Source organism: Neovison vison, chromosome 13 (assembly GCF_020171115.1).
Source record: "Neovison vison isolate M4711 chromosome 13, ASM_NN_V1, whole genome shotgun sequence".
Taxonomy (NCBI): Eukaryota; Metazoa; Chordata; class Mammalia; order Carnivora; family Mustelidae; genus Neogale; species Neogale vison.
Window position 1 is genome coordinate 36,327,425 of NC_058103.1, and position 21,482 is coordinate 36,348,906.

General features: G+C 42.7%; 2 protein-coding genes across 2 annotated transcripts in view; both read right to left on the bottom strand.

The window, feature by feature from the left end:
- Positions 1 to 6,000: 6,000 nt before the first annotated feature.
- On the bottom strand, positions 6,001 to 12,859 carry AKAP5 (A-kinase anchoring protein 5). The gene is made up of 2 exons (XM_044231203.1): positions 12,751 to 12,859; positions 6,001 to 10,258 (listed from the first exon to the last, which is right to left on the bottom strand). The coding sequence occupies exon 2, from the start codon at positions 9,996 to 9,998 to the stop codon at positions 8,709 to 8,711; it is 1,290 nt and encodes a 429-aa protein (XP_044087138.1). The 5' UTR covers positions 9,999 to 10,258; positions 12,751 to 12,859; the 3' UTR covers positions 6,001 to 8,708.
- Positions 12,860 to 19,163: 6,304 nt separating this feature from the next.
- Positions 19,164 to 21,482, bottom strand: part of MTHFD1 (methylenetetrahydrofolate dehydrogenase, cyclohydrolase and formyltetrahydrofolate synthetase 1) — a 57,390-nt gene continuing 55,071 nt past the window's right edge. The window contains exons 27-28 of the mRNA XM_044232333.1: positions 20,645 to 20,738; positions 19,164 to 19,407 (exon numbers count right to left, since the gene is read on the bottom strand). Coding sequence (XP_044088268.1) covers positions 20,649 to 20,738 — 90 coding nt within the window. The 3' untranslated portion in view covers positions 19,164 to 19,407; positions 20,645 to 20,648. The remainder of the gene's footprint in view (positions 19,408 to 20,644; positions 20,739 to 21,482) is intronic.

Consider the following 21,482-nt stretch of genomic DNA (forward strand, 5'->3'; position numbering starts at 1 on the left):
TTAAACGTCCAACTCTTGATTTCAGCTCAAGTCACGATCTCAGGGTCTTGAGATTAAGCTCAAGCTCCATATTGGGGTCCCCACTTAGTGGGGAGTCTGCTTGAGATTCTGTCTCCCGCTCCCTTTACCCCACCAATACACTGTGTGCATGTGCTCTCTCTCTCTCTCCTCTCTCTTTCAAATAAATACATCTTTAAAAAATAAAATGCAGGGCGCCTGGGTGGCTCAGTGGGTTAAGCCGCTGCCTTCGGCTCAGGTCAAGATCTCAGGGTCCTGGGATCGAGGCCCACATCGGGCTCTCTGCTCAGCAGGGAGCCTGCTTCCTCCTCTCTCTCTGCCTGCCTCTCTGCCTGCTTGTGATCTCGCTCTGTCAAATAAATAAATAAAAAATCTTTAAAAATAAATAAATAAATAAATAAATAATAAAATGCAGACTAGAGATTTCAGCAGAGTCTCCAAGTTCCTTTTCTTTCTTTCCTTTTTTTTTTTTAACCAGACCAGTTCTCATTTTGCAACATTGCCCTTATTTCACATATGTGCAATGTCTGGTGCTATAAGCTCAGTGGTTCCTGTCTTCTCTTTCCATCACAATCTTTTAAAGTGTGGGAGGAAAGGCATATAAATGGAAGCCTCCTTTTTTTTATTTTAAACATCTCCTGTTTCACTGTTAACACCACCACAGTTTTGCATCTCTCTCAAACTGGCGGCTATATTCAGAGCCACCACGGATGGCCATGCAGATTACGAAAAATCAACACTAGGGGGCGCTACTCCCCACATGAAGACTTCTGTAGTGTGGCTGTCCAGTTTGCACAGCGCTCCATGGCGGCCTTGCTTTTTCTTCCTGGTTCAAATGTCGAGTTTAAGAAGCCCTTATTTTAAATTTCTGCAGCAAGTAGCAGTTTTCACTGATGCCATCAGCAAATTAAAATACACATATGGTATAGGGAAAATTAAATAAGAAAAAATACTCCCTAGGTGACACAACTATTTGTGTTTGTCAAAATCTGCAGAACTCGGGCGCCTGGGTGGCTCAGTGGGTTGGGCCACTGCCTTTGGCTCAGGTCATGATCTCGGGGTTCTGGGATCGAGTCCCACGTCGGGCTCTCTGCTCAGCAGGGAGCCTGCTTCCCTCTCTCTCTCTCTGCCTGCCTCTCCATCTACTTGTGATTTCTCTCTGTCAAATAAATAAATAAAATCTTTAAAAAAAAAAATCTGCAGAACTCTGCACAAAAAGAGGTGGGTTTTACTGTATATAAATTATACCTTAGTGGAAACAAAAAAAGGTTAGGATGACCTAAATATAAAAAAGCCTTAGAGTTTAATGAACCATAATGACTATCATTCACTATTAAACCTCCACAGGTCAGAAAAAAACACATCAGCCAGGGTATAGAAGAAACCCATAAAACTCAAAAGATAATTCTAAGTAAATTCACTCTGAAATCAGTGAAATTGCTGATAAAGTTGTTTGTGACACACCTGGATAAAAGATCAGAAAGTTAGTTTGACTTTTTTCACTTGAACTGAGTGGTGACCAATTGTTTCGGCTTTCTGTACATCTCAGCCTTACCCAGAGTACAAGGAAGGTTCTAACTAGTTATTTTTTTCAGTATTTTATTTATTTGAGAGAGAGAGAGAGAGACTATGAATAGGGCAGAGGAAGAGGGAGAAGCAGACTTTGCTGAGCAGAAAGCCCCACGCAGTGCTCCATCCCAGGACCCTGGGATCATGACCTGAGCAGAAGGAAGACTCTTAACCCACTGCCCCTCTAACTATTTTGCGATCAGGAGGATGTAAATACTCTGGTTTTGGACGATATCTTTTTTTTTTTTTTTAAGATTTTATTTATTTATTTGACAGATCACAAGTAGGCAGAAAGGCAGGCGGGGGGGGGGGCGGCAGGAATGCAGGCTCCCAGCTGAGCAGAGAGCCTGATGTGGGGCTCAATCCCAGGACCCTGAGATCATGACCTGAGCCGAAGGCAGAGGCTTAACCCACTGAGCCACCCAGGCACCCTTAAATAAAATCTTAAAAAAAAAAAGCTTCACGGACAAATACATAAATGATGGCATCTACTTTTGGGTCACCCTGTGCTCCCCATCTCCAGGAGAGCAGAAGCAGAAGTTCTGGGTTTTATGGCCACAGGATAGCTGTGAAAGGCTGAATCTCTACTCCATAACTGCACTGTAATAAACAGTCAAGGCTGATAGTCCTATTGGAGTTTAGCCACAAAACAAGTCATAGGAAAAGTGCATCTTGTCTTACTAATGTGCAGAAACTGCTGGACCCTGCTACCATTGCTGTTATGATGAGTTGGAATTGCCAGAGACAATTTTTAGTTTGGGATTTTTCTAGGCTGGGGGTCACTGCACCACCCTCCACTTACTTAGGTTTTCCTCAACTGTTCATGGCACCTGTGCCTAGCTTCGCTGAGGATTTTCTGCAGACGTGTAGTGTCACCTGCCATGTACAAACACACATAATCTTCCTTCATTTATGACGGGGTTATGTCCTAATAAAGCCGTTGCATATTGAAAATATCGTAAGTTGAAAATGCATTTAAGACACTTAATTCAGGGGCACCTGGGTGGCTCAGTGGGTTAAAGCCTCTGCCTTCAGCTCGGGTCATGATCCCAGGGTCCTGGGATCGAGCCCCGCATCAGGCTCTCTGCTCAGCGGGGAGCCTGCTTCCTCCTCTCTCTCTCTGCCTGCCTCTCTGCCTTCTTATGATCTCTGTCTGTCAAGTAAAAAAAAAAAAAAAAGACACTTAATTCACCGAGCATCATAGCTTAGCCTGTCTACTTTAAATATAGCTCAGAACACTTACATTAGCCTATTCTGGGAATAGTCATCTAACATGAAGCCTATTTCGTAATAAGGCATTGACTATTTCATGTAATTTACTGAATACTGTCCTGAAAGTGAAGAACAGAAGGGTTGTATGGGTACAGAACGTGTGTCGCTTTAAGTGTATCGTTTTCTGACCCTCGTGCTCTGTGGTTGGGTGGGAGCTGTCACGGCACAACATCATGTCACAAGGTATTAGTCTGCGGAAGCTCAAAACCCCAAATTCCAAGTATAGTTTCTACTGAAGGCATATGCTTTCACACGATCATAAAATCAAAAAGTCATTAGCTGAACATTGTTAAGTTGGGGACTGTCTGCAGTCACTCTTTCCTAAGCTCAGAAAACTCAACACCCCCGACCCCGGTGTTCTCAAGCTTTTGGGGAAAAAAAAAAAGTAGGTGCTCACAAAGCGGTCAGGGACTCCAGACTTCAGCAGTTATGGTGGGTCTAAAGGATTAGCATAATTACCTATGGGGACAAATTTTGCAAAAGGTAGTGTTATCTATTAGAAAGATGTGATTTAATAAGAATTTTAAAACTCTGCAAGATGTGTGCTCGTTTTGGCAGCACATATACTAAAAAAACTCTGCAAGATGTGAAATATTAAATAAGCTTATGTACAGGGTTTGTGCATTAGTAAGACTGCTTGCTTTGGAACAAGTTTTAGTTTTAGGACCCTATCCAGTTTATTTACTTTTTTAAGTCACCTCCACAACCAGCATGGGGCACAAACTCACAACTCTGACATCAAAAGCCACACGCTCTACTGACTGAGCACCCCAGACACGATCAACTTGCCATTGGTCCCAAGATTTGGAAAGTACATTCTTTTGTAGAGTCCAATTATTACCATTGCACTGTGCCACAGGAAAAACAGGGTTGTCAATGTTAGGGGCATAAAATCAGTGTCTTCATAAACAGAGAACTTTTGAAACATCCAGCTTTAGCAGACAAGATCTGAATAATTTAAGCACTTTCATATGAAGATTGCTTATTTGGAAAGCCATGAAGTAATATTGCTAACAATTCATAGGTTACTATAATGTAGAAAAGACAACTACTGGCATAGCAAGAGATGATGAAAACAAAGACACGTCTATCAAATTTATAGATGGCATCAAAGTCAGATACACCCTTTAGATGGATAGATAGTTCACTGAAATTGAATTCAAGTTCGAGGAGTTTGTGTTTCTCTCTGCTGGAGGCGGGCTCTTTTAGGCTTGTCTTTGTAAAGTCTGTCTAGCTCCCAATCAGCAGAGCAGAACTCTTGGTAGTGCTAACTCAACAGTTCCATCAGTCTGACCTTTATAACTCTGAGGAAGTAAACATAATATACCACCTTTCTCTTAGATGATGTAAAATAAAATAAACATGAGCCACTATAACATTTATTCTATATTAAGAGTCATACATATATTAATTCAGGTTGAAATCTTTTTCTACAGAGTATTTCTTAAATAATAGCATCTGATCCACAGTCATAGAGTACTGATTTTAACAAGAAATTACAAAATGGAATTTTTTACTTTCATAATAGCTCATCCACTGAACATTTTTATAGACAAAGAACTACTATAAATATGTAACATAATGCAGGCTTTTTTCTGCACCTGTTCACAAATCATAGTGAATATAACAGTTTAACTATTTAGAAATGGAATGCTTTCAAACTGTCCCTGTATTTAGATGACCAAACTTCCCCTCACTAGACGAATTAATCACATTCTCTTTATTCTCTCCTCTATGGCACTCATGCCTGTGGCTCCTAACCTTAATCCCTGTCCTAGTTCCTCTGGTTGCCGTTCCCTAGCTTGAGCTCTTGGAGGGCTGGGAGCCTGTCTCCTTTACAGTGTTGGGCATATGTTATACCCAACACATGTTGAACCAAACTGAATTTAATCAGGACATCTAAATTTTATGTAGCTTCCTTCTGTTTAATTTTTTGTAACTAAATAAGGATTACAAGAACTTTTTTCAAAAATGTACCACAAAATGTACTATTGACTGAAATTCTGAATTCTGTATAATAAGAAACTTTATGTTACACGATAAAACCTCATAGGAATTTGAACCTAAAGAACCTGAAACCATAAATAAGGACTCATAAGAAAATGTATAAATGGCAGGCAGAAAAGTCAACCCCTGACGTATTGAGTATCAGTTGAAATTAGAAGACTTTACATATCTGAATAAAGTTAACATTAAAAGGATCTTTCCAAACAATGGACTCTAATGCCTAACAATTATTTTAAAAATTCTGCTGTAGACCCCCCCAACCCTTGCAAATTAACTCTTTAACTATAAAAAATAAGGCAACTTGAAGTGAAACGTTGATAAAGTGAACTCTGGATTGCATGCAGAAGCCATATTTGATTGGTGCCCTCCCATGACCCCCGCCTTTAACGACCTTGAGCAGGATGGCTCTTCACAGGCGCTGGTAAAATAAGTTAATCTCTCAGAAATAAATCCGATGGTTTCTCAGATTCCACTAAATAGTAGACCAATTAAGATCATCACAAACTTCGTGCTGTCAAATGCATTACCTTGAAAGAAAATTATGCAGACAGCTTTTCTGAAGAATCCCATTTGTGCCACATACTTATTATTCTTTGAGGTGGAGGTGGTGGCAGGGAACATAATTTCTGTTTGAAAGTTCTTTTGTTTTCTGCTACCTTTACTTAAATGTTACCCAGTACTATTTTTATATCCTATAAAGTACTTTGAGAAAATGTTAAGTGACTAGTGCTACATAAAATAGAAGAGGGTTTTCATATTCACTGGGTTGTAAAGCAAAGTGAATAACACTTGGCTCTTAAAAGGGCGAAGATAATACGCTGAAAAAATTAACAAGTATCCAATAAACCAACCCACCTTGTAAAATGCTGAGTTCAAAAGGAAACTGAATCCCAGCGAATTAATAAAATGTTCATTAAAAGCAACATTTATCACAGCAAATTTAAATGAAAATTAATGCGGTATTATTAAACTGCCTTTTAGATTTTTTTTTAAAATTTATTTGACAGAGAGAGATCACAAGTAGGCAGAGAGGCAAGCAGAGAGAGAGAGGAGGAAGCAGGCTCCATGCTGAGCAGAGAGCCCGATGCGGGACTGGATCCCAGGACCCTGAGATCATGACCTGAGCCGAAGGCAGCGGCTTAACCTACTGAGCCACCCAGGTGCCCTAAACTGCCTTTTAAATGATCATTTTAATCATGTCAAATGGGGATGAACTGAATAGGAACCTATTTATGTTCACTTAATGTCTGGCATATAAGGTCCAATTGCTTAAAATAAATACTATTGAAATTAAACACATTTTATAAGAGACTTCCAAGTTATTGGATCCCTGCTTGCTTCTATAACAAAACAATCTGGATCACCTTAGAATTCATGTGAATAGGATTTGGCCGTGTGGCAGGTATATTCAGACTGAGATCAATTATTTTCTGGATTCTTTTTTCAGACTGAAATCCTATTTATTTAATTCACCAGATACTTTCAATAGAAAAGATTAAGGAGGAACCACTTAAAAATAAAAACAGGTAGGGTACACACGTTATCACAAAATACAATTGGTTATACTATACGGTCTAACCAAAAAATATGTATCAAACCACAGTGAGGGGAAAAAAAAAGTAGAAACCCAGGACCAGAGAAAGTATTCTTACCTTAACATAAATAACTAATTACACATATTTATCTCATAACTCTTTAAAACTCCCAAATATGCATAAGCTTTCCAAAATATTTGCAATCACTGGTAAGTGCTATACTTGTTCATTCATGAGAGATTACTGAAAAACTTACAACGCACGTATATTGGCTTGAGCCATTCTTGCAATAAATGAAGACAGGATTCCTTAAAACACTGTAAAATGCACGAACTTTGGTCAGATTTTTAAAAAATTTTCACTTTTAAATATATTTGCTGGTAGCCATCCAAGTCCATTAGCACCACATACAGTGAATAAAAAAGTATTTTTAGGGAGAATGACTTAGCAGTCTTCTTTTTATGTTTGAAAATTATACTACTAAAAGAAACTCATTTCTTGGGTCATATGTTTTGAAAACCCACTTTTGTGTTGCTAAATTGAAGGATTTTTGTGGGTTTCTCCTCCCAAGGTTATAGGCATGAAGGTAGAAAAGTCTGGGGGAATAATTTTGTACTTCAGCAAAGAATCTTGCTAATAATATTCATTATTTGGTTCAGTTCCAAAGTCAGATTAGGTTTTTCTACCAGAGGTCTCAAGATGTACTCACAGCAAGAAACAAAGAAGGTTCTACAGGACAAATCAGCACATACTTTCTATATATAATCCATAAATAATGCAAGAAGTCACCGGGTCATTTACAATCATCTAATGTACACTCTTTTCTCCAAGAATGGACAAATCCTCTTTAACAAATGCCTTGCAACTCGAGTGGAAAGCTCTTTATACTTCATCTACTGTCAGAGTCATGCTGTCCCTCAGTTTAGACAATGGGGACTATACAATTTGGACCTTTACCTGTGAGGTAGGGAAGTGTGTTATAGTATTATGGCCATTTCACACAAGGAAAGATTGAAATGGAACTACTTTTTCAAAAAATATGGCAATCGTTGATGAGATCAATGATTTAAATAACCAGATAAAATGCAAATAAGCCCTTCTCATCGTTACATTAAGTTCTTTTTTTTTGGTAAGGGATTAACTGGATTGAACATACTGATGAAAAAGTTATTTATCTAAATCCATGTAAAATGTAGGTTACTGGTGTCTGTTGACACTTAGGCACAACAAGAGAATACTGATATTTAAAATACAATGTGCTTTAACAATAATTTTTCACTTTCTATTCAACCATGAACTTGGCTCATTCTTGGTCAAAAGTGAATAGTATTTTCACTAAGTTGTTATGATTTCCTGGGACTTCTACTGCCAGGCTGGCTATGAATTCCCTCTTTGGGGAGAGGTGGATGAAAGGTCTCTAGAGTAGCAGTCCTGCAAGATGAATCCTATGTTATCTGTGATCAGATTTTACTTGGGCAATTTGCCTTCTCCTGGATGGAAAACAGCATTTTACTCTTCCTGTTTTTGCTGTTGCTGTTGTTTAGTTTTTTGGGTTTTGTCTCTAATTTTTCAGCAGATGACCCCATGCAGAAATGGATGTGAGGCAGAAAGACGGAGAGGGAAAATGCACGGCCCATTTCCACACATTTGCACTTGGTAATTATTTGCCTATTTGAAATAAATTATGAATGGCTTTGTACGGTATCTAAGCAAGACAAGAAAAACACTCATATTTGATTCAAATATGCACATTCTGCTGAAATTAGGAAAAGGCAATATTTTTTTTTGAGGTAAGACTACTGCCTATGAGTGTAACAACTGTAAATCACACATTCACAAAAATAGCTCACCTTATTCACCATTTTAAACATAAAAGTGCACTGTAAAAAATTTTTTTTTGAAAATCCAATGTGATGTTAACCTATACACAGGATTAAACTATCAAAAGGAAACAAGGCTTTGTGACATCAGAGAATATTAAAGAGTTTCTGGCATACCATGAGTGCTCAATAAACACAGCTTCCTCCTCCTAAGCACCCCAACTACCACATGTCATTTTAGCTACTCCCCATATGTCACTTCCATTGTGATCTTTACTAACTTCCAAAATCCAGAAGTGACTGCACTTCCGTGGTAGGAGAGTTTTACATACTTAATTCTTTAGCACTTCCGGGCTGGAACTGTACCTGTAAATTCCACAGATGATAGCCTCTCATTTGTAACTGAATGCAAAATGCCACAAATATGCAAAATAATTTAGCAGGAAGCTTTTTTTTTTTTTTCCCCTCCCATGATCTGGAAATTAAGTCACTGTAGAAGATTGTTCATTTTATTATCATCAGAGGCCATTTCATTAACCAGCTGTTCTATAGACAATTGGATAGCATTCTTGACAAGAGAAGAAGCTGTTTCTATTAAGAGTGTTTCGTATTGTTCTGAAGTTCTACCCTCAAAACCACTATCATTAGCAAAAACCCCCACTTGCTCATTTTCAATTGAAATTAAGAATTGCTTAGGGACATTTTTAGATTTCTTAACATCAAATTCACTGATTTCAGTGTCTGTAATAATAATAGCAATTGGCTCCATTCTTTTGCTTTCTTCTGGTTTGGGTTTTTCTGCAGTGACCTCATTTTCTCTCAGCTCTGATTCCTGGCTCAATTCAGTATCTTCTGGCTCACTCTCTTCGGCTACAATCTCTCCACTTTCGTGCTCTTCCCAATTTGGTCCACTTTCTAGGATCTTGCTTCTGGCATCTTCCACAATTTGCTGATCTGGGATTGTGGGTGAGGGAGGAACCTCAGAAACCACTGGAGGCTGATGTTCTGTTTCAGAAGTTTCAAGTGGGCTTGCTTGCTGGGGTTGAATCCTTTGTTTTTCCTCAATCGTTTCCGTATCTCTTTCAAGGATGAGTGTTCCCGGGTGAACGGCAGAGTGCTCCGTATCTAACCCAAGTTCTACTGAGATCACTTTTTCTCCAGCCATATTTGTGCTGTTGCCCACATTTGGTTCGCAGACCTCATCACCCCCCTTCCCAGAGCCATCTTTACTTCTATCCCGGGGCAACTCGGTTTTTGTTGCCTGCTCATCTGACTGGGCCGGAACTTTTATATCCACATGTTCAGCCTCTGCCTGGACTCTGATGCTGCAGTCTGAGTCTTCTATAATCTTGGAATGATTACTTCTTTTCTCTCCTTTTGAGAATTTTATGCAGGGAATCTTAAGTCCAGATCTGGCCTTTTTCTTAGAAAGATCAGCATCCTCAGCACTGATTTCAGGTTGCACTTTAGCCTCAACGGGCTTTTGCTGCTTTGAAGATTCTGACCTTTTCCTGCGTGTTACGAGACGTTTGACTGAGGCCCAGGCCCCCCCTGGGGGCTGTGGCTGATCGGAAGCTCCTGCTTCTGGTGGACGCGTTCCTGCCGTACCAGCAGCTTCAGAGCTAGCTCTGGGCTTCATCGTTTTGGTTGCTTTCTTTCTTCTCTTGAAGCAAAGCATGGATGATCTTCCCTCCTGCCTCTCATCTTGAGGACTAACTTCTGTGGGTCTCTTCTCATCCCTGCTTTCAACTTGAATTTCAGAAACCGTGGTTTCCATTTTTACATCACATTCGTTCTTTCTCTAGAAAACTATATTCTCTCTTCCTTAGCAGCCTTTATGACAAAAAGGTGGGCAAAAATACACTAAGTAAAATTTCTTCCAGATGTATTCACTCTTTTTGTTTTACTCCATACAGTTGTTTGAGGTGGTTTCTTCAATGTACAATTCCTAGTTTCTCTCTTACTTGTAATTTCTCTCGTTAATTTCTTCATGAAAGCCCTTTACTGGATAGATTATTGTTTTATTTAAGGACCAACCTGATGAGAGAAAAAAGAGTGTATTTTATTTCACCATCAGCCGACTGTTTCCTACAGAAAGATTTCAGTTGAATGTATATTGTTCTACCAAGAATGTTTCCCATCTAATAATCTACTGAAATGACTGCAGAATAAAAAATATAAAAAAAGATTACAATGTGAGTCTACTTTGCTCTGATCTCTTTGTTAAAACTTCAACTTGGATTACTTGCAAATCCAGTATCAATCCTTTTGTTGTGCTGTCTTTATGGATGTTTATAGTTCAAATCCAAGTTAACAAACAGAGGACAATAACAAAACAATGAAAGGCCAAGTGGTAAGAGAGCTAGGGTGATTTTTATTACATGCAAATTCTGCAGCTGCAAAGGATCTTAAAGATCATTCAAGTCCAGCAAGATGAAGAAAATGAACTCCAGGGTGGGTAGTTGGGATGCCAAAAGCCATTACAGTTAGATAAGGTCACAGCCAGAGTTAGAACAGAAGACTCTGACTTTCTAATGTTCTCTCCATTATACCATAAGGTTTCTGTTCTAAAAATGTATGTTCCATCAGAGAGGTGCTACTTTTCATACACACTCTTGGGAAATTTAACATCACTGTCATTCTCCCCTCTTAAATTTAGTTGTATAATTTTGACATTTTTTCAGCTATTTTGACAGCTAAGTATCTACTGTTCAAATGTTTTCTATGAGCACATAGTCGAAGGCCAGTAAGAGTGAATGATAATAATAGCTGACATTTACTGAGCAACTCCTGTGCATTAGGATATGCTAGACACTTTTACATACATCTCTAGTCTTCCCCACATTATAAAATGAGTAGGTGGTGGTTTTACTCTCTACAGAGGAAGAAACTGAGGCACAGAGAGTTAAACAACCTGCCTGAGATTATACAACTAGCAGGTAACAGATTAGATTGAACCAGATTGCCTGTTTCTGAAGCCCAGACTCAGAATGTAGGCATTAGAGTTTTGTCAGAAAAATGAATTGTTTGGAGATACTAATCTGCACTAGATTCACTAGTCAAAAAATTTTTAATTGTTTTCTTTAACCACAAGGTAGCCTGTCAAGTCATAATTGAACCAAGACTAGACTGAATTCTTGCTATTTTAAAATAAAGCTTTTGAAATTCTCTATATTTTGTTTTCTTGGTTCTGGAACTAATTTGAAAGCCAAAAATAACTGATAAGCTATGTAAGTGGCAAACTGATTAGTTATTTATAAACATAAAATTGATCCACAGAATCATATGACAGCACCAAAGAACACAGAAGTGAGGTGATGATCTAACAAAAGCCATATTAATTTTTGTTGATGTATATCCTAAAATAAGCGAGGGGACTCTTTCCCTGTACTGTTTTTGGGTAAATCCTTCAGCGCTGAAGGTGTATTTGGTTAGCTCTTGATTCTGTGAACCACAAAAGGGACTGGAACTCAGGAAATCAGTTTATGATCTAAATAAATATTCCCTTAGGTTGGCAGTTACATACGCTATGCCCCGACAGAAAGACAAAGTAATCCTAGAACAGCGATGGACCTAAAATGTGAACACTGTACAGTGTCCGTCTTCACACAATGCTTCCATAAGCCAAGTCTTCTCACGTCTTGGGAGTTCTCAGCACCTGATAGTTTTTACCAACTGGAGGGTGTACAACAGAAATAGTGCAATTGGATCATGTTTAAGATGGTACTATTTGAGGTTAACCTGGGTCGCCCAGAGACAACTGCCTGGGAAGCTCACTTGAACGTCTGTTACGGTAGAAATCAAACAAACACACCAACAAAAACCTAACTGAAATGGGGAAAATACAGTCTGAAAACATTAAAACCTTGCAGAACGTTCGCGTGCAAACGATGCTCCTTAACCCGCAGGGTACTTTCATTGTCGCGGTAATCTCAAAGTCCCTGTTGTCATTTCCTGACAGAGTCGCAGGTCTAACGCCACTTTCCCCCTTGAGCAGAGAAGCCCGGAGGCCAAGAGCAAACCCTTCGGGAGGATCGGGAGGAAAGCTGTGACTTTCTCCCAGGGCCAGGCGCGGGCCACCAAGCCGCCACCCGGAGGAAGGCGCCTCCTTCCGACTGGATGCGCCTGGCGGCAGAAGCCGGAGCACAGGACCAAGTACTCGAAAAGGAAAGTGCCGGGGGCGTGGAACAGAGCGCGGCTGCAGGCTATCTGCAGTTATAATGGCCAGGAACCCCAAATCACAGTTCCCGCAAATGAGGTGAGGAAGGAGAATCGGTCCCCGCCACCCCTGCTGCCAGCGTGAGCTGGAACGCGAAGAGGATGGGTGGGCACCGCTGACGAGGGTCGCGGGGCTGGAGGTTCCGGCAGACAAACGACCCCTCCCGGTTCCTACTAAGGCTTCCTCGGCGGCCGGGACTTTGGGTGTCCAGGGGGACCTTCCGCCCACCACGCCGCTTCGCAAGCGGCCGGCGGACCGGACCCCAGCCCCGACCCCGCTCCTGGCCACTCCCTCGCCCTCCTTCACTTACCGACGGCGCCGGGGTTCCTGGCGACCTTGCTGCCGACGTCGGGGGGTGGTGGATGTCCGCTGGCGGCGCCGGACGCCCAGGCAGCCCGGGAAGCCCGGGTCGCACCAGCAGCGAGCAGCCCTCTGCTGCAGGAGCGCAGCGGGCGGCGCCCCCTCCCCAGAGCGCGGGGAGCGACAGCCCGCGGCTCCAATGCGCGCGGGGCAGGCGGGCGCGGGGCGGGGCCAGGGCGCGGGGCGGGCGGCGCGGGCGCGGGCGCGGGGGCTCAGTCTGCAAGCGGCTCGCCCCGCAAGCGGCTCGCCCCGCGGCGTGGGAGCGCACCTGGCATTCCGGGCCCCCGCGCGGGCCCCCGCGGTGCACCACGTGCAGCACAGGCAGCGGACCACCCAGAGGGGTACGGGGCAGATGGGATGCCGACCAGGGCAGTGAACCCCGCATTTTCTGAGACGCAAAGTAGCAAAATTTGGTTTTAATTTAGGGGCACTTCCATTTAAGTCCCCCGCCCCTCCAACACGCCGAGTCTTTAAAGACACGGCAGATAATTACGTTTGAAAAGTAGGGTTAAAAACTGTGCAGGGTGAAAGCTCATTTGGGGAAAAAAATTAAATATATGAATTGAAACAGGAAAAAAAAAAACTTTTCTTGGAGTGGCTTTGGGTGTAATGGTGTTATTATGGTTCACTGCCAAATACTCTCAGAAACCCAAGACCCAGACCCTTGTCTCCCTAGTCTGGGCGGCAGTTAGAGGTGATCCGATGTGTGGGGGAGGAGGTCAGATGGGCACAGGAACCCAGCCACATCCATCTTTTATATTTTATGTATTTCCAATGTCTGCTTAATCTTGTCTCTCTCAGTTAAGGGGACGGGGGAGGGGGCAGGAGATGGCGTCCCTCACAATTCCAGTCCGAGTCAGAGCAAAGGGCACAGGGAGCATTTACCCTCTAGCCTGACTGGATGGCCAGGCTGCGTATTTTCATACATTTCCTGGGTCTTTATCTAAACAAGTTGCCAGCTGTACTGAAAAGCACTGCAAGCATTTATTTCATTTGTACACATAAGGCGTAGGTTTCATTAACCAATGAAAGGCGTTGCTATGAGGGCTTAGGTGACATGCTTCAGGTTTAACATTACCTACGGAGGCATTCCTGGGAATTCCAGCTGGGAGGTCCTCCCCAGGACTGGGTTGTTGCTGTTGGGTTGCACGGTTGGCTCCTCCCGGCCCCTCCCGGTATACCATCCAGATGAAGAACCTATTAAGATGGAGGAAAGAATTACTGAAAAGCAGTTGTGCTTACCGCTTTTCTTTGATAGGATCATGATCTTCAGGGAAGTAAATCTGTTACCTGCTTTTGGATGTTTTCCAGGAATATATTTTACCTCTGTAGGATTCTGAAGCTGTTGCAGAGACTTAAGAAAGAAACTTTAGGGGTGCTTGGGTGGCTCAGTGGGTTAAAGCCTCTGCCTCAGCTCGGGTCCTGGTCTCAGGGTCCTGGGAGCGAGTCCCACATCGGGCTCTCTGCTCAGCAGAGAACCTGCTTCGCCCCCCTTCTCTCTTTGCCTGCCTCTCTGCCTACTTGTGATCTTGTGATCTCTGTCTGTTGAATAAATAAATAAAATCTTAAAAAAAAGGAAGAAAGAAAGAAACCTTCGGACACAAGAGCAATATTGAATCTAAGTTATCAGGGTCTTAAACTTACAGGTAAAATGAGAGACAGAGCTGTAAAACAGGAAAACCCCCAACCATCTTGCTTAGTTGTAATTAGAATTCAGTCTATCTTTGTGCAGTCAGCAAATACGAGTCTGTGAAAATGTCATTTATATCCCCAGATGGATGGCTAACCTTGCTTACTGACACTTTGGGACTTCAAACAAGCCAAAAGAAATCCATGACACTCATAACTAATTGAGATGCTCTTACTTACTGAGATCCAGGCTTTCCCAAATCTATCAGATCTAGGTGTTTTCAACAATTTCAAGCAAAAATAAGATGAGCTTATGCAAATGAGAACAGGGGAAAACAGCTGTCTTATTAGGAAGGAATTGGAAGTGAGACAAGGGATAGGTCAAAAACAATAAAGGCCCCTTAAATGACTTGTAGATCTTATTCCAGTATTCTTTTAAAAAAGTGATGGGGGGTACTAACGAAAGGGAACTGAAGGGCGGTAAGAGGGAAGAGGTAAATTGATTTTGTATTTGAAGGGAATTCTTTTCAGTTATTTTTCAAATAACTCATCACACACACACACACACACACACAGAATAGAGTACTATAAATGAAATACTGCACTGATTTTTCTTTAGGATATGACTAGAATCTGATGCCATATCTGAGTTTTAAGAAATGTATCCAGTATTTCATGCATGAAAGAAACCTGTCATCCCTAAACTCACTTAAGTGACAGTAAGCTATTACCCATATCACTGTCTGCTACTCCATTAGTAGCTTCTGATTATATAATGAAAAGCAGGCTATAAATATATTCTCCAATCTGATGAGAAATTATTCTACCTACAGCATATCTTGTTAATATCACCAGACACACAATGCCAATAGAATAGCTTGCATATTTATCCAAACTCCTATTTATCTGATCTCAACTGATCATAGCCTTTCTCCCACCCTGGTCCCCATCTACCCATGGCCTGGGCCTGTAGCTACCAAAAATGATTTATAACTCCTTAGGAATAATTCTTACACCTTAGAAAACTTCTGGGAATAAGACCTCTATCCCCTTCCCTGGTACACCATTAGATGAACCTGGGGCTCATTCTCTGGTATTTTGATCTGTTTCTAGGCACCATCAGGGTTGTACTAGTGAACACAAACAGTAGTTCTGTTGTAATCCGTTTTGCTTGACAGGGCACAAATGCTGCCTCTTCTGAATTAAGAGTATACATACATCTTCAGTGCATGGCAACAGCTCTGAAGCACATTAACAGAGGGTCCAATCTGTTCATCCATAACATTGCAAATATGGGGTGGGAAAGCATCAGCGGCCCAGAGCAGGCTTAGGAACACGGATCTGGCAGGGCTCCTAGGCCCCAGGCAAAGGTACTGGACCTTGTCAGGCAACACACTCTAATCTGTACCCCAAGCACTAATGCTTTTTGTAGGTCCTGAATTCATGTTTTCAATTAGCCTGCAGTTATTTTTTGAATCCTACATGCCACCTCTTTCTCACTTTTATTTTTTTATGTCATCTCTACCCTCAACGTGGGGCTTGAACTCCTGGCCCTGAGACCAAGAGTCACATGCTCCACCAACCGAGCCAGTCAGGTGCCCCTCTTTACCACTTAAAAAAAAATTTTTTTTAAAGAGTTTATTGATTTATTTGACAGACAGAGATCAAAAGTAGGCAGAGAGGCAGGCAGAGAGTTGGGGGGGGGGGAGCAAGCTCCCTGCTGAGCAGAAAGCCTGATGGCGGAGCTTGATCCCAGGACCCTGGGATCATGACCTGAGTAGAAAGAAGGCAAAGGCTTTATCACACACCGAAGAATCAGACCCACAAACCCCAGCTATCACTAATTGCTCAGCAGCATTCCTCCTCAGGCCTTCCCTCTGCTTCTGCTACCTTCTATTATCCCTTCCTTCTGGAGGGAAGTGAAATGGGCATAGCTCTCCACCTGTTACGAACGGGAAGTCCATTTCTGTGCTGCCTGGCCAGGGCAGCTCTGATAGGCTGAATGATGGTAAAGAGCAAAGGCTTTGGGGGCACCTGGGTGGCTCAGTGGGTTAAGCCGCTGCCTTCGGCTCAGGTCATGATCTCAGGGTCCTGGGATCGAGTCTCGCATCGGGCTCTCTGCTCGGCAGGGAGCCTGCTTCCTCCTCTCTCTCTCTCTGCCTGCCTCTATGCCTACTTGTGATCTCTCTCTGTCAAATAAATAAATAATCTTAAAAAAAAAAAGAGCAAAGGCTGTAAAATCAGAGGTCTTTACCAAGTTCATCTGGTATGCAACAGCAGTGCAATTTTGAAGTTTGCCTTTCTGTAAAATGGAGATACAAACCTAGTTTGCAACTTTTTCTATGATTTATCTCTACTTCTAGCCAAAGGGCAGCTCTCATTTTGAAGCTAAAGGTCACTTTTGAGCAATTCCACTGCTAACAATTTATCCAACAGATGGTTCTACACAAATTGCATGGATACGTAAGAGAATATGCCTCACTCTCTTACTTGTAATAGCAAAACCCATGGAACAGTGGTAAGCGTCCATCGACAGAGGACTGTTTAGATACTACACAGCCATAACAAACAAGGTGAATCTCAGCTAAAGGTCACTTTTGAGCAATTCCACTGCTAACAATTTATCCAACGATGGTTCTACACAAATTGCATGGATACGTAAGAGAATATGCCTCACTCTCTTACTTGTAATAGCAAAACCCATGGAACAGTGGTAAGCGTCCATCGACAGAGGACTGTTTAGATACTACACAGCCATAACAAACAAGGTGAATCTCAAAGGACTGATGTAGAAAGATCTCCCAGATATACTGGCAGGTGGAAAAAGCAACTTTTTTTTTTTTTAAAGTGTGTGTGTGTTTTCTTTTTTTTAAGATTTCATTTATTTATTTGACAGACAGAGATCACAAGTAGGCAGAGAGGCAGGCAGAGAGAGAGCAAGGGAAGCAGGTTCCTTGGTGAGCAGAGAGCCCGATGCGGGGCTCGATCCCAGGACCCCGGGACCACAACCCAAGCCGAAGGCAGAGGCCCAACCCACTGAGCCACCCAGGTGCCACGGAAAAAGCAACTTGTACCATTTGAATTTTTACTAAAGACCTATTTTACTGTTACTTAGGAAAATTCTTACATTAGTGATAGTCCATTCATTCCAAGCAGTATCTGGTAAAAACAATTTGCATTCCTTATTAGGGCTTTATCATCTTTGGCTTATAAAACTCCACTCACCCTCTCAAACCAATTGTGTTCACTATTCTTATTTGTCTTAAGGATGTAAACCCGCATGGCTTTTGGGGATTTGAAGAAGCCTCAATCCTTTAAGATGATCTTTAAGTCACTGTGTCTGAAAATAGACTGCTTTCTTCCCTTCCTCACAAAATGAATTCCCAGCAAGTCCCATCCTAGATGAGGTCCTATAGGATATTTAAAAAAAACATCAAAAACAGTGCAGACTGGGCCCACATGACACTTTGGAACAGAACTGATGACACCACCAAGTACCGTGGCACCATGCGAAGTGGCACCATGCGAAGTGTGGTGAAGCCGGGGCTCTGCACACGACTCCTTTGTCGTTTGTACCCAAAGCACTGCCATCGCTTCTTTGGATGGCAAAACTGACTGTATTACAACACTGATGTGAACCTGGGGAATTAAAGACAGTAAAACCAAGGACACCAGGAAAGATACTGCTCTGTCAATGCCAGCAGCCATTTACACTGGCCTCAGTGGGGACACAACATCTTCTGGAAAGATCCAACACAGGAAGACAAGGGGAAGAAGGAAGAAAGAGTAGGAGAGGAAGAACCGAGATAGATGCTGAAGAACAGGAAGAGAAGGGAAAACACTTCAGGGAAAACACATTCCAGAGGGAGGGGTGGAGCCCAGGTACAGCTCAATCAGTTATTTGCTGAATCAACAGAGCAGACAGGGTTCACTATAGTTAGAGCTTTACGACCGTCCTTCCTGAGAACTTAAAAATAAGTGGTGCTGGGGCGCCTGGGTGGCTCAGTGGGTTAAGCCGCTGCCTTCGGCTCAGGTCATGATCTCAGGGTCCTGGGATCGAGTCCCGCATCGGGCTCTCTGCTCAGCGGGGAGCCTGCTTCCTCCTCTCTCTCTGCCTGCCTCTCTGCCTACTTGTAATCTCTCTCTGTCAAATAAATAAATAAAATCTTTAAAAAAAAAAAAAAAAATAAGTGGTGCTAAAGCTGTGACCAGGACAAAAACCTATATGAGCAATACTTTCTCAGGTTAAAAAAGGAATAGAGAAAGCTGTATGATAAAAAGGTGCATTCTCTATATCCTGCTTCCCCCTCAACCCTATCAGGCAGTCTCCTCATGATGTGTCCTCCCAGAAATCTGCAAGCACGCACCATTTACCCCTTTAAACACAACAGTGTTGGGACACCTGGGTGGCTCAGTTGTTAAGTGTCTGCCTTCCGCTCAGGTCATGATCCCAGGGTCCCGGGATTGAGTCCTGTATGGGGCTCCCCATTCAGTGGGGAGCCTGCTTCTCCCTCTCCATCTGCCCCTCCTCCGGCTCATGTTCTCTCATGCTCTCTCTCTGACAAATAAATAAAGGCCTTTACAAAAATAAAAAAAATAAACACAACAGTGTCATAAAGTACGTTTTGCAACTTGCGTCTCCGGTCCTGGGCTCTGCCAGCAAATGGGTCCCCCAGAACGGCAGATACTGCAGCACGGTCTGTGACTGTTAGAATTTATATTTAAACATCCAGATAGCAAAATCATTTCCTTTTATTCTGTGGAACTTCAATCAAGTAGACTTGTGCATGATTTATGTTAGTTTATACATGATGGTGGGAATTTTTTTATACATGACTGGGGAAATGTCTGCTCTTCATTTCCGAGGATCTTCAGACCAGGCGCTGCCTTCTCTCGACTTCCCCACACTTCCTAACCAACAGTCGGCTTCAGTGGACAACGGCCAAATGTTCGCAGCAGCTTCTTGGAGAGGGGCAATCTAGAAGGACAAAGAGACAAGAAGTAAACGTTCCTCTAGGAGCTGAAGCATGGCCTCTGCCCTTCCATGCCGGGGCACTCCCGTCTGACACCGCCAAAGCTGTTGTTTCCAGCCTTTCCACGGCCACCTCTGTAGGGCTGGCCCGAGGCCTGAGAGCACACATGGCCCTCGCGTTCTGGCTCCGTGAAGACTGTCCAAGGCCAGGCCAGGCCTGAGCCAGACGGACACTCCCCGTGTCACAGAAGCCCTCCCGGAGGAAAGACAGGGCAGCAAGCATACCATCTCGTCTCTGTATCTCAGCAACCCATCCTTACGGTTGCTTAGAAGAGGACTTGTTTGCTTCCACCTGGACCTTTTACTTTTTTAAACAATGTGAGAGCTTCAGTTTTGCATTACCTTTGATACCCTTGTCTTTTCTAGCGTTTCTCAATTCCTCCCTCCTAGACTTGTAACTCTAGGTCCCTTGCAGCTGTCAGGATTCTCCTTTGTGATTGCCCAGATCAGGATTTGGTTTCCTGAAAACCATGGCTTCCTTCTTCTCTGTTGATTCCCCATTTTGCCGGAGTTCACTGCTAAATACCTTCCTAGGAATTGAGGTGGGGCAGCAAACCTGCACGTGTCTGAAAGCCTCTGGATAGATGCGGTGGGGAGTGCAGGTGCCAAGTCAGCTCGGAGGGGATTCCTCCACTGTTGAAAAGCCCCTAACTCTGGTAAGAAGACAGCTGTTCACTCTAATTTCCATTTTCTTATAGACAAGACACATTTTCTTTTCTAGAAAAGGCTTTTTAGAATTGTATCTTTAATGTTTTTGAAATTTCAACAGGATGTGTCTAGGGAAGGCTCATTCATTGTGATGAATACTTGGGGACCTTTTACTTAAGACTCCAAGTATTCCTGGGCTGGTCCTGTTTCCTCCTCTTTTCTACTTCCTGGGACATTTACTCTACTCCTGCCTGCTATCTACTCAAAGTACACAGACCTTCAGCCCAGCCTCCGTGGCAGTCCCTCCAGAGTTCACTAGCGGCTTTCTCCCCCACACTGTTCCCTAACAAGCCACGCTCTTCCACAACTGTGCAGTATTTCTTCCACTGGTCATTGCCAACTCTCCCCTCAGTGATGTTTGGAAGGAAAAGTTTCAAAAGCATTCAAATTTGCATTCACAGCTTTTGCTGGAGTCCCATAATTCATAAAGATACCTCAAAGCCAAAAAGCAAAACTCTTACCAGTAACAACTCACCTGTCTAGAACAACCCGTTCACCTGTTCAGTTTCGGGATCCAAATCAATATCATAGAAACAGGGCCGCGTGGGGAGTCCAGGCATTGTGCTCATCTAGGAGATGTGAAATAGCATGAGAAATAAAGTGACCTTCGTTTTCAACTTCTCTTCAGATAAAAAGCCCGAGGCACAAAGATAGAATATTATTTTATAGTTGTCAATAAGGTGGTAATCTTCTTGTTACATGCTGAAAAACATGTCACGGATCCTGTTATGACCCCCCAAGAGAAACTCGCGTGTCCTCCAGCATGCCGAATGCCAGGCTTCCCTGTCATCTTCTACCCTGACGGTGGTAACAAGAAATAGCAGGAGACACCTTCATAGTGTCTAGGGCAGGGGCTGGGGGTTCTGAGGAGGCACTTCCTCCCCTCTCATGAGACCAAAAGGGGGTATAGGGCTTCTCTGCTTTTTTATTTTATTTTATTTTTTTAAAGACTTTATTTATTTATTTGACAGACAGAGATCACAAGCAGGCAGAGAGGCAGACAGAGGGGGGTGGGGAAGCAGGCTCCCCGCTGAGCAGAGAGCCTGACGTGGGGCTCGATCCCAGGACCTTGGGATCATGACTTGAGCCGAAGGCAGAGGCTTTAACCCACTGAGCCACCCAGGCGCCCCTTCTCTGCTTTTTTAATACTGTTTTGACGAGTTTCATGTTGATGCTTCTATTATTTTATTTCAGCAACACATCAGGGCTGGTGTCCTTTAACTAGGGCAAGACATTTCCGTACAAGGTCTAGATAGCTTTATAATCACTATGCTTACTAGTCTAGAGTGGCCTTCTAAAACTGAGGATGTTAA

Coding starts and splice junctions, on each gene's coding strand:
- AKAP5 (XM_044231203.1), bottom strand. CDS start 9,998: ATGGAAACCACGGTTTCTGAAATTCAAGTTGAAAGCAGGGATGAGAAG.